The 15850-nt window shown below is 44.2% G+C and overlaps 1 protein-coding gene across 3 annotated transcripts in view; it reads right to left on the reverse strand.

The window, feature by feature from the left end:
* Positions 1-2747: 2747 nt before the first annotated feature.
* Positions 2748-15850, reverse strand: part of COLEC11 (collectin subfamily member 11) — a 59020-nt gene continuing 45917 nt past the window's right edge. For 2 of the 3 annotated variants that reach the window (XM_063919506.1, XM_063919507.1), the window contains exon 7: positions 2748-3380. In XM_063919506.1, the coding sequence (XP_063775576.1) occupies positions 2971-3380 (410 nt within the window). In that variant the 3' untranslated portion in view covers positions 2748-2970. The remainder of the gene's footprint in view (positions 3381-15850) is intronic. The other variant, XM_063919508.1, reaches the window with a different exon arrangement.

Here is a 15850-nt window from a genome sequence, read left to right on the forward strand (position 1 = left end):
GCTGCCGTAATGTGTAAGAAGGGGAATCTGTCCACTGTAAGGTGTAAAAGGGTCTCTACCTGGTGTAGTGGTGCTACTGTGCAGTGTAATTTGAATAATGGAGACTACTGTGCACCGTTATATGAATTGGTATTATTTTGTGGCCACAACCCTTCCTCACGAAGCCATGCCCCTACATTGTTTGCGCGTGCCTACGGCGCGCACTGCCCCTGTTTTGCATGGAGGGGTGGGGCTACGATGCCGTTTCTTGCACACAGTTCTAAAATGTCTAGTTACGGCACTGTTGCTAGGTATCCATTTCTCTGGCCCTGAGCAGGTCCCCCCTCACCAGATCCTCTCCAGGGGTGAGGGGGTGGACTTGGATGGGATGGGGGGGGGAAAGCATTTTGTCGCACCTGGGCCCACTGCTCGCTAGTTCCGCCACTGGCGGTAATAAGTTAAATGCATTGTTAGAGGACATTATTTATCTAGTAACATAGGTGGATATACTTAGGGGTTGTCCGAACAGATGTTTTGTTTTGTTATTTTTTATTCTTTTCAAAAACGTTGTGTGCAGGGCTGCGGAAACACTGCAGTCCTTAGGTTTCATGCCTGTGCTTCTAGTGAGATAAAAACATTTTTTAACTATCCTTGCTTTTTTATCACAGTTCCATTCTAATGAACAGACAGGTAATAATGTGCTTCAGATGTGCTAAAAAAAAATGAAGCATGAGTGTCATTGGGGGTTTATGGCTTGTATCCTGATTTTGCCATTTAAAGTATTGTCCCTTTAAAAAAGGCAGATTTGCTAGAAACTCGCCAATGTCAGAATCTCGCAGACTGGTACATTTCCCTGAATGTGCTAGTTGGTACAGATTAAGGGCCTAATTCAGATGGGTGTTTATCAAACGACTGCGCATGCGTATGGATTGCTATGCGCCGGCACAAGGCCAAACTGCAAAAGAATGGTGCAAAAATTTTGATCGCTAGGCGTTCGCAAGGTGATTGACAGGAAGAGGACGTTTTGGGGAGGTAACTGTCCATTTTCTGTGAGTGTCAGGAAAAACGCAGGCATTCCCAAGCGTTTTCAGGGAGGGTGTGTGACGTCAGCTCCGGACCCAATCAGCCTGTTTGTATCGCACTGTAGGAGTAAGTCCTGGGCTGCGCACAGACTGCACAGACTGGAAAAATCATTGGATGGTGAGTGAGTTGCGAACGGATTTGCAGATGTCCGCTGTCTGGCGAAGTGTTCGCACGGCGTACACATGCATTCACACACTTGCACGGGGCGGGTTTTCACTCTCTATGAGAAGGGGCTATCTGATCGCAGACCTCTGCAAAAACGCACAGCAGCGTTCAGGTCTGAATTAGGCCCATAGTTACCCTATATTTACTAAGTTATTTTTTTTTATGTTAATTTATCTTACTAAAGATTATTACTGAAAAAGATAAAGGGGGTAATTCCAAGTTGATCGCAGCAGGAAATTTTTTAGCAGTTGGGCAAAACCATGTGCACTGCAGTGGGGGCAGATATAACATGTGCAGAGAGAGTTAGATTTGGGTGGGTTATTTTATTTCTGTGCAGGGTAAATACTGGCTGCTTTATTTTTACACTGCAAATTAGATTGCAGATTGAACACATCACACCCAAATCTAACTCTCTCTGCACATGTTAAATCTGCCCCCCCCCCCCTGCAGTGCACATGGTTTTGCCCAACTGCTAAAAAATTTCCTGCTGCGATCAACTTGGAATTACCCCCAAAGGTCATTTTCAAAGTTTCATAACTGCACCAGCTGTAAGTTTCACTGCATTGAAATAGGAACAAAACCCAGATGTAAAATGTGGTGTTTAGTACAAAATGTACACTGTACAGTATAATTAAAGTTGGAACATTTGCAAGGTGCGTGCAGCTCTGCAGCAGTAATATGTGTATCCGGTCGTCAGAGACTCTAAATACATTTTTATTATTCTTTTTCTATAGCAAAATGCACATTTCTCATAAGTTCAATAGAAAAAAACTCACGAGTACAGCAGGTATAACAATGATTAACAATGGGGTGGGTGGGATCACAGCTCCAGTTCTCCACATAAAAATAGGCCCATCAACATGACAGCCACCCACATAGTGGCAACAAATCATAAGTATGAAAAAGACAAACGTGTATTTCAATATCCCTGACAAAACGATGCAATTTTTTAACTTTTACATTTTTAGGGGGTTGTGTACACACCCACATGGCACTGGCCACAGCCCCGCAGCACTAGTCACAGCCACACATCACTGGCCACGCCCACACAGTATTAGTCACTCCCGCACATCACTGACCACACCCACACAGCACTAGTCAAAACCGCACATCACTGGCTAAACCCACAGAGCACCGGTCATACCTGCTCCAATTCTCACAATAGGCCTTTGTTCATTCTCAGCCCCAAGCCATCTGGGCATTAATCCGGTCATGGAAGTGCATCTTCCTCACCATGGTGAGTCAAAATGGTGAGTCACCATGCCAGTCAAAAGTCAAATGTATTTTTTAGGGCAAAGAAAGGTAAAGGGGGCAGCCTAGTGCTTCACCCAGACTCAAATGTGGTACAGCCAAGAACCCTTTTTTGTATGCGATCTGTTCTAGGACAATAGTGGGAGGTATGCTTTCAGTTATATGGTTTGCGCACAATTGAGGCATATTTTCATTGGGAAAGAGAAATTTTAATCTAGCTTCTTATTAGGCTTTAGTGATCGGTATTTTAGAGGAAAAAATGTAAAAAGTTGAAAGTAATTAGTTTGGTGGTTTAATAGTGATAGTGGGCAAGAATTTGAAGTTATGGTCTAAATTACGAGATTTTTCTAAGTGATTCAATTACAACACTGAATGTCATCTGATATAATATATTTAAATTAAGATGACATTTCCTCTGTGTCATTGGAGAACTGCTCATAAAAATAACAAAGTGTGTGCTTTCATAGCTCATTAACTTATATAGGAACAAACTTACACATTTTCTTTGTCAAACTCACAAATAAAATACAAAGTAATGAAGCAGGAGACATCGTTCCATCCGCCTGAAGACACCATTTCAGCACAGTCCTCCTCATCGTATGCGTTGTTGGGCTCCCCTTGTCGCCACTTGTTGAAGGTCTGCATTGCTGACCGGTCGGAATAGACAAAGTGGCCTTCTTTATCCAGGTCATTGATCCCAATAAAGACTCTAGTGAGACCAGCCTGGTTAATGTAAGAGGCAATCAGACTATTTGTTGTCTCATCCTTGGGCATGCTGAGGGTTCCACCCCTTCCTTGGCAGTAGGCCTGGGCCTCAGTGTATTTCTTCTCCTCTTTTACCAGCAGGTAGATCTTAGTATCTGTCTCTCGTACTCCAGCAACAACTGCGGGGGAGGGCAGTGCTGAAAAGTGAGCACTCGTATTTCTATAACAAGCTTAATGCACATAAGAGCAGTTTAGGCAGAGATAAAACCAGACATGTGCATGCAAGCCAAGTTGTCCACAGTTGAGCCACCTTTTGGTTCATTTTGAGGTGCTAGTCTTAAGTCCCATTTTGATGACCTGACGACAAAGGAATCTGCTAAATATTTTATTAATAATTTAATATGATTCTATTTAGGGGTTGGGTACCAAATCCTGCCAGTCAGGATCCCGACGGTCAGTATTTTATTTCAGTCAGGATCCCGACGGTCAGTATTTTATTTTCTATTTTTATTTTTATTTCTGCTCTTAACCCTAACCGTCCCTTCGCACAGCCTAACGCTAACCGTCCCCTCTCGTAGCCTAACCCTAACAACCCCCACCCCTTGAAGCCTAACCCAAACCTTCCCCCCCCCCCTTGCAGCCTAACCTTATCCCTCCCTATAATACCTAAGCCTCCCCCTAGTGCATAACCCCAACCCCAGTAAGCTAGATGTGGCCACATTCAAACTTGTGTGCAACTCACAATCAGACTTAAAGGGTCATTTAAAAGTGTCCTCAAAATGTCATATGATGTTACTAAATTTCTCTAGGGCATATTTATGAATGTCTCCGTACCTGGTCATAAGTACACTGGAAATTTTTCTATCACCTTATATTTCTGGTGTTTATCAAAAAAATACTGCAGAGGCAGCTAAGTAATATTCACCTGCCCCGATGATAATCACCCGGAGTAGTGAGAATTCACTTACGCCTTTACCAGGCAAGCTTCCTGGTGGTGAGCATGCTTGAGCTGGCTTGCTTACTCCTGCATATGTAATGCTACCGAAAGTCCAGATTTGGGCTTCAGTTCGAGCGGGGTTGGGAACCCGGGACGAAGTTTGCGTTTACATTGACAAAAATCCCGGGTTGATGCGCGTTCACGTGAGAAAAACTCGTGATTTTTAAGTCAGTGGAAAAGGTGTGTAAATAAAAAAAGAGGCTTCAAAAAAAGATCCAATCTAATAAAATGTAAATCGTACTTTACGGTATTGTATTAAACAAAATAACAACACTTTATTTTAGTAGTTAGTAGTTATTAGGTAATTTTAATGTTATTGGATTGTTTTGGGTGACAACAAAACAGGTATTACACTCTATGGACAGTGTTATGGCCTGAGTGATGTTGGCAATATGTTAATGGAATGTGCAGTCATTCTTTAGTGAATTTCTGCTAGAGCCTGTACCCGGTCAATTCACACCTGACAGTCTAAAATACTGTACAATTGACTGGTATTTTGTTTTTTAACCAATAAAAAAAATAGCTATATTGCTCAGAAAACCCTTTTTCAACCTTTAAAATATTGGGGGGTAATTCTGAGTTGATCGCAGCAGGAACTTTGTTAGCAGTTGGGGAAAACCATGTGCACTGCAGGGGAGGCAGATATAACATGTGCAGAGAGAGTTAGATTTGGGTGGGTTATTTTGTTTTTGTGCAGGGTATATACTAGAGATGAGCGCCTGAAATTTTTCGGGTTTTGTGTTTTGGTTTTGGGTTCGGTTCCGCGGCCGTGTTTTGGGTTCGAACGCGTTTTGGCAAAACCTCACCGAATTTTTTTTGTCGGATTCGGGTGTGTTTTGGATTCGGGTGTTTTTTTCAAAAAACACTAAAAAAACAGCTTAAATCATAGAATTTGGGGGTCATTTTGATCCCAAAGTATTATTAACCTCAAAAACCATAATTTACACTCATTTTCAGTCTATTCTGAATACCTCACACCTCACAATATTATTTTTAGTCCTAAAATTTGCACCGAGGTCGCTGTGTGAGTAAGATAAGCGACCCTAGTGGCCGACACAAACACCGGGCCCATCTAGGAGTGGCACTGCAGTGTCACGCAGGATGTCCCTTCCAAAAAACCCTCCCCAAACAGCACATGACGCAAAGAAAAAAAGAGGCGCAATGAGGTAGCTGTGTGAGTAAGATTAGCGACCCTAGTGGCTGACACAAACACCGGGCCCATCTAGGAGTGGCACTGCAGTGTCACGCAGGATGGCCCTTCCAAAAAACCCTCCCCAAACAGCACATGACGCAAAGAAAAAAAGAGGCGCAATGAGGTAGCTGTGTGAGTAAGATTAGCGACCCTAGTGGCCGACACAAACACCGGGCCCATCTAGGAGTGGCACTGCAGTGTCACGCAGGATGTCCCTTCCAAAAAACCCTCCCCAAACAGCACATGACGCAAAGAAAAAAAGAGGCGCAATGAGGTAGCTGACTGTGTGAGTAAGATTAGCGACCCTAGTGGCCGACACAAACACCGGGCCCATCTAGGAGTGGCACTGCAGTGTCACGCAGGATGTCCCTTCCAAAAAACCCTCCCCAATCAGCACATGATGCAAAGAAAAAGAAAAGAAAAAAGAGGTGCAAGATGGAATTGTCCTTGGGCCCTCCCACCCACCCTTATGTTGTATAAACAAAACAGGACATGCACACTTTAACCAACCCATCATTTCAGTGACAGGGTCTGCCACACGACTGTGACTGATATGACGGGTTGGTTTGGACCCCCCCCAAAAAAGAAGCAATTAATCTCTCCTTGCACAAACTGGCTCTACAGAGGCAAGATGTCCACCTCATCTTCACCCTCCGATATATCACCGTGTACATCCCCCTCCTCACAGATTATCAATTCGTCCCCACTGGAATCCACCATCTCAGCTCCCTGTGTACTTTGTGGAGGCAATTGCTGCTGGTCAATGTCTCCGCGGAGGAATTGATTATAATTCATTTTAATGAACATCATCTTCTCCACATTTTCTGGATGTAACCTCGTACGCCGATTGCTGACAAGGTGAGCGGCGGCACTAAACACTCTTTCGGAGTACACACTTGTGGGAGGGCAACTTAGGTAGAATAAAGCCAGTTTGTGCAAGGGCCTCCAAATTGCCTCTTTTTCCTGCCAGTATAAGTACGGACTGTGTGACGTGCCTACTTGGATGCGGTCACTCATATAATCCTCCACCATTCTATCAATGTTGAGAGAATCATATGCAGTGACAGTAGACGACATGTCCGTAATCGTTGTCAGGTCCTTCAGTCCGGACCAGATGTCAGCATCAGCAGTCGCTCCAGACTGCCCTGCATCACCGCCAGCGGGTGGGCTCGGAATTCTGAGCCTTTTCCTCGCACCCCCAGTTGCGGGAGAATGTGAAGGAGGAGATGTTGACAGGTCGCGTTCCGCTTGACTTGACAATTTTGTCACCAGCAGGTCTTTCAACCCCAGCAGACCTGTGTCTGCCGGAAAGAGAGATCCAAGGTAGGCTTTAAATCTAGGATCGAGCACGGTGGCCAAAATGTAGTGCTCTGATTTCAACAGATTGACCACCCGTGAATCCTTGTTAAGCGAATTAAGGGCTGCATCCACAAGTCCCACATGCCTAGCGGAATCGCTCCCTTTTAGCTCCTTCTTCAATGCCTCCAGCTTCTTCTGCAAAAGCCTGATGAGGGGAATGACCTGACTCAGGCTGGCAGTGTCTGAACTGACTTCACGTGTGGCAAGTTCAAAGGGCATCAGAACCTTGCACAACGTTGAAATCATTCTCCACTGCACTTGAGACAGGTGCATTCCACCTACTATATCGTGCTCAATTGTATAGGCTTGAATGGCCTTTTGCTGCTCCTCCAACCTCTGAAGCATATAGAGGGTTGAATTCCACCTCGTTACCACTTCTTGCTTCAGATGATGGCAGGGCAGGTTCAGTAGTTTTTGGTGGTGCTCCAGTCTTCTGTACGTGGTGCCTGTACGCCGAAAGTGTCCCGCAATTTTTCTGGCCACCGACAGCATCTCTTGCACGCCCCTGTCGTTTTTTAAAAAATTCTGCACCACCAAATTCAAGGTATGTGCAAAACATGGGACGTGCTGGAATTTGCCCATATTTAATGCACACACAATATTGCTGGCGTTGTCCGATGCCACAAATCCACAGGAGAGTCCAATTGGGGTAAGCCATTCCGCGATGATCTTCCTCAGTTGCCGTAAGAGGTTTTCAGCTGTGTGCGTATTCTGGAAAGCGGTGATACAAAGCGTAGCCTGCCTAGGAAAGAGTTGGCGTTTGCGAGATGCTGCTACTGGTGCCGCCGCTGCTGTTCTTGCGGCGGGAGTCCATACATCTACCCAGTGGGCTGTCACAGTCATATAGTCCTGACCCTGCCCTGCTCCACTTGTCCACATGTCCGTGGTTAAGTGGACATTGGGTACAACTGCATTTTTTAGGACACTGGTGAGTCTTTTTCTGACGTCCGTGTACATTCTCGGTATCGCCTGCCTAGAGAAGTGGAACCTAGATGGTATTTGGTAACGGGGGCACACTGCCTCAATAAATTGTCTAGTTCCCTGTGAACTAACGGCGGATACCGGACGCACGTCTAACACCAACATAGTTGTCAAGGACTCAGTTATCCGCTTTGCAGTAGGATGACTGCTGTGATATTTCATCTTCCTCGCAAAGGACTGTTGAACAGTCAATTGCTTACTGGAAGTAGTACAAGTGGGCTTACGACTTCCCCTCTGGGATGACCATCGACTCCCAGCGGCAACAACAGCAGCGCCAGCAGCAGTAGGCGTTACACGCAAGGATGCATCGGAGGAATCCCAGGCAGGAGAGGACTCGTCAGAATTGCCAGTGACATGGCCTGCAGGACTATTGGCATTCCTGGGGAAGGAGGAAATTGACACTGAGGGAGTTGGTGGGGTGGTTTGCGTGAGCTTGGTTACAAGAGGAAGGGATTTACTGGTCAGTGGACTGCTTCCGCTGTCACCCAAAGTTTTTGAACTTGTCACTGACTTATTATGAATGCGCTGCAGGTGACGTATAAGGGAGGATGTTCCGAGGTGGTTAACGTCCTTACCCCTACTTATTACAGCTTGACAAAGGGAACACACGGCTTGACACCTGTTGTCCGCATTTCTGGTGAAATACCTCCACACCGAAGAGCTGATTTTTTTGGTATTTTCACCTGGCATGTCAACGGCCATATTCCTCCCACGGACAACAGGTGTCTCCCCGGGTGCCTGACTTAAACAAACCACCTCACCATCAGAATCCTCCTGGTCAATTTCCTCCCCAGCGCCAGCAACACCCATATCCTCCTCATCCTGGTGTACTTCAACACTGACATCTTCAATCTGACTATCAGGAACTGGACTGCGGGTGCTCCTTCCAGAACTTGCAGGGGGCGTGCAAATGGTGGAAGGCGCATGCTCTTCACGTCCAGTGTTGGGAAGGTCAGGCATCGCAACCGACACAATTGGACTCTCCTTGTGGATTTGGGATTTCGAAGAATGCACAGTTCTTTGCTGTGCTGCTTTTGCCAGCTTGAGTCTTTTCATTTTTCTAGCGAGAGGCTGAGTGCTTCCATCCTCATGTGAAGCTGAACCACTAGCCATGAACATAGGCCAGGGCCTCAGCCGTTCCTTGCCACTCCGTGTGGTAAATGGCATATTGGCAAGTTTACGCTTCTCCTCCGACAATTTTATTTTAGGTTTTGGAGTCCTTTTTTTACTGATATTTGGTGTTTTGGATTTGACATGCTCTGTACTATGACATTGGGCATCGGCCTTGGCAGACGACGTTGCTGGCATTTCATCGTCTCGGCCATGACTAGTGGCAGCAGCTTCAGCACGAGGTGGAAGTGGATCTTGATCTTTCCCTAATTTTGGAACCTCAACATTTTTGTTCTCCATATTTTAATAGGCACAACTAAAAGGCACCTCAGGTAAACAATGGAGATGGATGGATTGGATACTAGTATACAATTATGGACGGGCTGCCGAGTGCCGACACAGAGGTAGCCACAGCCGTGAACTACCGCACTGTACTGTGTCTGCTGCTAATATATAGACTGGTTGATAAAGAGATAGTATACTCGTAACTAGTATGTATGTATAAAGAAAGAAAAAAAAACCACGGTTAGGTGGTATATACAATTATGGACGGGCTGCCGAGTGCCGACACAGAGGTAGCCACAGCCGTGAACTACCGCACTGTACTGTGTCTGCTGCTAATATATAGACTGGTTGATAAAGAGATAGTATACTCGTAACTAGTATGTATGAAAAAAAAGAAAGAAAAAAAAACCACGGTTAGGTGGTATATACAATTATGGACGGGCTGCCGAGTGCCGACACAGAGGTAGCCACAGCCGTGAACTACCGCACTGTACTGTGTCTGCTGCTAATATATAGACTGGTTGATAAAGAGATAGTATACTCGTAACTAGTATGTATGTATAAAGAAAGAAAAAAAAACCACGGTTAGGTGGTATATACAATTATGGACGGGCTGCCGAGTGCCGACACAGAGGTAGCCACAGCCGTGAACTACCGCACTGTACTGTGTCTGCTGCTAATATATAGACTGGTTGATAAAGAAATAGTATACTCGTAACTAGTATGTATGTATAAAGAAAGAAAAAAAAACCACGGTTAGGTGGTATATACAATTATGGACGGGCTGCCGAGTGCCGACACAGAGGTAGCCACAGCCGTGAACTACCGCACTGTACTGTGTCTGCTGCTAATATATAGACTGGTTGATAAAGAGATAGTATACTCGTAACTAGTATGTATGTATAAAGAAAGAAAAAAAAACCACGGTTAGGTGGTATATACAATTATGGACGGGCTGCCGAGTGCCGACACAGAGGTAGCCACAGCCGTGAACTACCGCACTGTACTGTGTCTGCTGCTAATATATAGACTGGTTGATAAAGAGATAGTATACTCGTAACTAGTATGTATGTATAAAGAAAGAAAAAAAAACCACGGTTAGGTGGTATATACAATTATGGACGGGCTGCCGAGTGCCGACACAGAGGTAGCCACAGCCGTGAACTACCGCACTGTACTGTGTCTGCTGCTAATATATAGACTGGTTGATAAAGAGATAGTATACTCGTAACTAGTATGTATGTATAAAGAAAGAAAAAAAAACCACGGTTAGGTGGTATATACAATTATGGACGGGCTGCCGAGTGCCGACACAGAGGTAGCCACAGCCGTGAACTACCGCACTGTACTGTGTCTGCTGCTAATATATAGACTGGTTGATAAAGAGATAGTATACTCGTAACTAGTATGTATGTATAAAGAAAGAAAAAAAAACCACGGTTAGGTGGTATATACAATTATGGACGGGCTGCCGAGTGCCGACACAGAGGTAGCCACAGCCGTGAACTACCGCACTGTACTGTGTCTGCTGCTAATATATAGACTGGTTGATAAAGAGATAGTATACTCGTAACTAGTATGTATGTATAAAGAAAGAAAAAAAAACCACGGTTAGGTGGTATATACAATTATGGACGGGCTGCCGAGTGCCGACACAGAGGTAGCCACAGCCGTGAACTACCGCACTGTACTGTGTCTGCTGCTAATATATAGACTGGTTGATAAAGAGATAGTATACTCGTAACTAGTATGTATGTATAAAGAAAGAAAAAAAAACCACGGTTAGGTGGTATATACAATTATGGACGGGCTGCCGAGTGCCGACACAGAGGTAGCCACAGCCGTGAACTACCGCACTGTACTGTGTCTGCTGCTAATATATAGACTGGTTGATAAAGAGATAGTATACTCGTAACTAGTATGTATGTATAAAGAAAGAAAAAAAAAACACGGTTAGGTGGTATATACAATTATGGACGGGCTGCCGAGTGCCGACACAGAGGTAGCCACAGCCGTGAACTACCGCACTGTACTGTGTCTGCTGCTAATATATAGACTGGTTGATAAAGAGATAGTATACTCGTAACTAGTATGTATGTATAAAGAAAGAAAAAAAAACCACGGTTAGGTGGTATATACAATTATGGACGGGCTGCCGAGTGCCGACACAGAGGTAGCCACAGCCGTGAACTACCGCACTGTACTGTGTCTGCTGCTAATATATAGACTGGTTGATAAAGAGATAGTATACTCGTAACTAGTATGTATGTATAAAGAAAGAAAAAAAAACCACGGTTAGGTGGTATATACAATTATGGACGGGCTGCCGAGTGCCGACACAGAGGTAGCCACAGCCGTGAACTACCGCACTGTACTGTGTCTGCTGCTAATATATAGACTGGTTGATAAAGAGATAGTATACTCGTAACTAGTATGTATGTATAAAGAAAGAAAAAAAAACCACGGTTAGGTGGTATATACAATTATGGACGGGCTGCCGAGTGCCGACACAGAGGTAGCCACAGCCGTGAACTACCGCACTGTACTGTGTCTGCTGCTAATATATAGACTGGTTGATAAAGAGATAGTATACTCGTAACTAGTATGTATGTATAAAGAAAGAAAAAAAAACCACGGTTAGGTGGTATATACAATTATGGACGGGCTGCCGAGTGCCGACACAGAGGTAGCCACAGCCGTGAACTACCGCACTGTACTGTGTCTGCTGCTAATATATAGACTGGTTGATAAAGAGATAGTATACTCGTAACTAGTATGTATGTATAAAGAAAGAAAAAAAAACCACGGTTAGGTGGTATATACAATTATGGACGGGCTGCCGAGTGCCGACACAGAGGTAGCCACAGCCGTGAACTACCGCACTGTACTGTGTCTGCTGCTAATATATAGACTGGTTGATAAAGAGATAGTATACTCGTAACTAGTATGTATGTATAAAGAAAGAAAAAAAAACCACGGTTAGGTGGTATATACAATTATGGACGGGCTGCCGAGTGCCGACACAGAGGTAGCCACAGCCGTGAACTACCGCACTGTACTGTGTCTGCTGCTAATATATAGACTGGTTGATAAAGAGATAGTATACTCGTAACTAGTATGTATGTATAAAGAAAGAAAAAAAAACCACGGTTAGGTGGTATATACAATTATGGACGGGCTGCCGAGTGCCGACACAGAGGTAGCCACAGCCGTGAACTACCGCACTGTACTGTGTCTGCTGCTAATATATAGACTGGTTGATAAAGATATAGTATACTCGTAACTAGTATGTATGTATAAAGAAAGAAAAAAAAACCACGGTTAGGTGGTATATACAATTATGGACGGGCTGCCGAGTGCCGACACAGAGGTAGCCACAGCCGTGAACTACCGCACTGTACTGTGTCTGCTGCTAATATATAGACTGGTTGATAAAGAGATAGTATACTCGTAACTAGTATGTATGTATAAAGAAAGAAGAAAAAAACACGGTTAGGTGGTATATACAATTATGGACGGGCTGCCGAGTGCCGACACAGAGGTAGCCACAGCCGTGAACTACCGCACTGTACTGTGTCTGCTGCTAATATATAGACTGGTTGATAAAGAGATAGTATACTCGTAACTAGTATGTATGTATAAAGAAAGAAAAAAAAACCACGGTTAGGTGGTATATACAATTATGGACGGGCTGCCGAGTGCCGACACAGAGGTAGCCACAGCCGTGAACTACCGCACTGTACTGTGTCTGCTGCTAATATATAGACTGGTTGATAAAGAGATAGTATACTCGTAACTAGTATGTATGTATAAAGAAAGAAAAAAAAACCACGGTTAGGTGGTATATACAATTATGGACGGGCTGCCGAGTGCCGACACAGAGGTAGCCACAGCCGTGAACTACCGCACTGTACTGTGTCTGCTGCTAATATATAGACTGGTTGATAAAGAGATAGTATACTCGTAACTAGTATGTATGTATAAAGAAAGAAAAAAAAACCACGGTTAGGTGGTATATACAATTATGGACGGGCTGCCGAGTGCCGACACAGAGGTAGCCACAGCCGTGAACTACCGCACTGTACTGTGTCTGCTGCTAATATATAGACTGGTTGATAAAGAGATAGTATACTCGTAACTAGTATGTATGTATAAAGAAAGAAAAAAAAACCACGGTTAGGTGGTATATACAATTATGGACGGGCTGCCGAGTGCCGACACAGAGGTAGCCACAGCCGTGAACTACCGCACTGTACTGTGTCTGCTGCTAATATATAGACTGGTTGATAAAGAGATAGTATACTCGTAACTAGTATGTATGTATAAAGAAAGAAAAAAAAACCACGGTTAGGTGGTATATACAATTATGGACGGGCTGCCGAGTGCCGACACAGAGGTAGCCACAGCCGTGAACTACCGCACTGTACTGTGTCTGCTGCTAATATATAGACTGGTTGATAAAGAGATAGTATACTCGTAACTAGTATGTATGTATAAAGAAAGAAAAAAAAACCACGGTTAGGTGGTATATACAATTATGGACGGGCTGCCGAGTGCCGACACAGAGGTAGCCACAGCCGTGAACTACCGCACTGTACTGTGTCTGCTGCTAATATATAGACTGGTTGATAAAGAGATAGTATACTCGTAACTAGTATGTATGTATAAAGAAAGAAAAAAAAACCACGGTTAGGTGGTATATACAATTATGGACGGGCTGCCGAGTGCCGACACAGAGGTAGCCACAGCCGTGAACTACCGCACTGTACTGTGTCTGCTGCTAATATATAGACTGGTTGATAAAGAGATAGTATACTCGTAACTAGTATGTATGTATAAAGAAAGAAAAAAAAACCACGGTTAGGTGGTATATACAATTATGGACGGGCTGCCGAGTGCCGACACAGAGGTAGCCACAGCCGTGAACTACCGCACTGTACTGTGTCTGCTGCTAATATATAGACTGGTTGATAAAGATATAGTATACTCGTAACTAGTATGTATGTATAAAGAAAGAAAAAAAAACCACGGTTAGGTGGTATATACAATTATGGACGGGCTGCCGAGTGCCGACACAGAGGTAGCCACAGCCGTGAACTACCGCACTGTACTGTGTCTGCTGCTAATATATAGACTGGTTGATAAAGAGATAGTATACTCGTAACTAGTATGTATGTATAAAGAAAGAAGAAAAAAACACGGTTAGGTGGTATATACAATTATGGACGGGCTGCCGAGTGCCGACACAGAGGTAGCCACAGCCGTGAACTACCGCACTGTACTGTGTCTGCTGCTAATATATAGACTGGTTGATAAAGAGATAGTATACTCGTAACTAGTATGTATGTATAAAGAAAGAAAAAAAAACCACGGTTAGGTGGTATATACAATTATGGACGGGCTGCCGAGTGCCGACACAGAGGTAGCCACAGCCGTGAACTACCGCACTGTACTGTGTCTGCTGCTAATATATAGACTGGTTGATAAAGAGATAGTATACTCGTAACTAGTATGTATGTATAAAGAAAGAAAAAAAAACCACGGTTAGGTGGTATATACAATTATGGACGGGCTGCCGAGTGCCGACACAGAGGTAGCCACAGCCGTGAACTACCGCACTGTACTGTGTCTGCTGCTAATATAGACTGGTTGATAAAGAGATAGTATACTACTAATATTATATATACTGGTGGTCAGGTCACTGGTAACTAGTCACACTGGCAGTGGCACTCCTGCAGCAAAAGTGTGCACTGTTTAATTTTAATATAATATTATGTACTCCTGGCTCCTGCTATAACCTATAACTGGCACTGCAGTAGTGCTCCCCAGTCTCCCCCACAATTATAAGCTGTGTGAGCTGAGCAGTCAGACAGATATATAATATATATAGATGATGCAGCACACTGGCCTGAGCCTGAGCAGTGCACACAGATATGGTATGTGACTGACTGAGTCACTGTGTGTATCGCTTTTTTCAGGCAGAGAACGGATATATTAAATAAACTGCACTGTGTGTCTGGTGGTCACTCACTATATAATATATTATGTACTCCTGGCTCCTGCTATAACCTATAACTGGCACTGCAGTAGTGCTCCCCAGTCTCCCCCACAATTATAAGCTGTGTGAGCTGAGCAGTCAGACAGATATATATAATATTATATATAGATAATAGATGATGCAGCACACTGGCCTGAGCCTGAGCAGTGCACACAGATATGGTATGTGACTGACTGAGTCACTGTGTGTATCGCTTTTTTCAGGCAGAGAACGGATATATTAAATAAACTGCACTGTGTGTCTGGTGGTCACTCACTATATAATATATTATGTACTCCTGGCTCCTGCTATAACCTATAACTGGCACTGCAGTAGTGCTCCCCAGTCTCCCCCACAATTATAAGCTGTGTGAGCTGAGCAGTCAGACAGATATATATAATATTATATATAGATAATAGATGATGCAGCACACTGGCCTGAGCCTGAGCAGTGCACACAGATATGGTATGTGACTGAGTCACTGTGTGCTGTGTATCGCTTTTTTCAGGCAGAGAACGGATTATAAAGTAAACTGCACTGTCCTCACTAGTAAACTCTCTCCACTCAGTCTCTACACTTCTACAGTAACAGTACTCCTCCTAGTCAGCTCCAGTAAATCTCTCTCAGTCTCTTATAATCTAAATGGAGAGGACGCCAGCCACGTCCTCTCCCTATCAATCTCAATGCACGTGTGAAAATGGCGGCG

This window comes from Pseudophryne corroboree, chromosome 4, assembly GCF_028390025.1.
Source record: "Pseudophryne corroboree isolate aPseCor3 chromosome 4, aPseCor3.hap2, whole genome shotgun sequence".
Taxonomy (NCBI): domain Eukaryota; kingdom Metazoa; phylum Chordata; class Amphibia; order Anura; family Myobatrachidae; genus Pseudophryne; species Pseudophryne corroboree.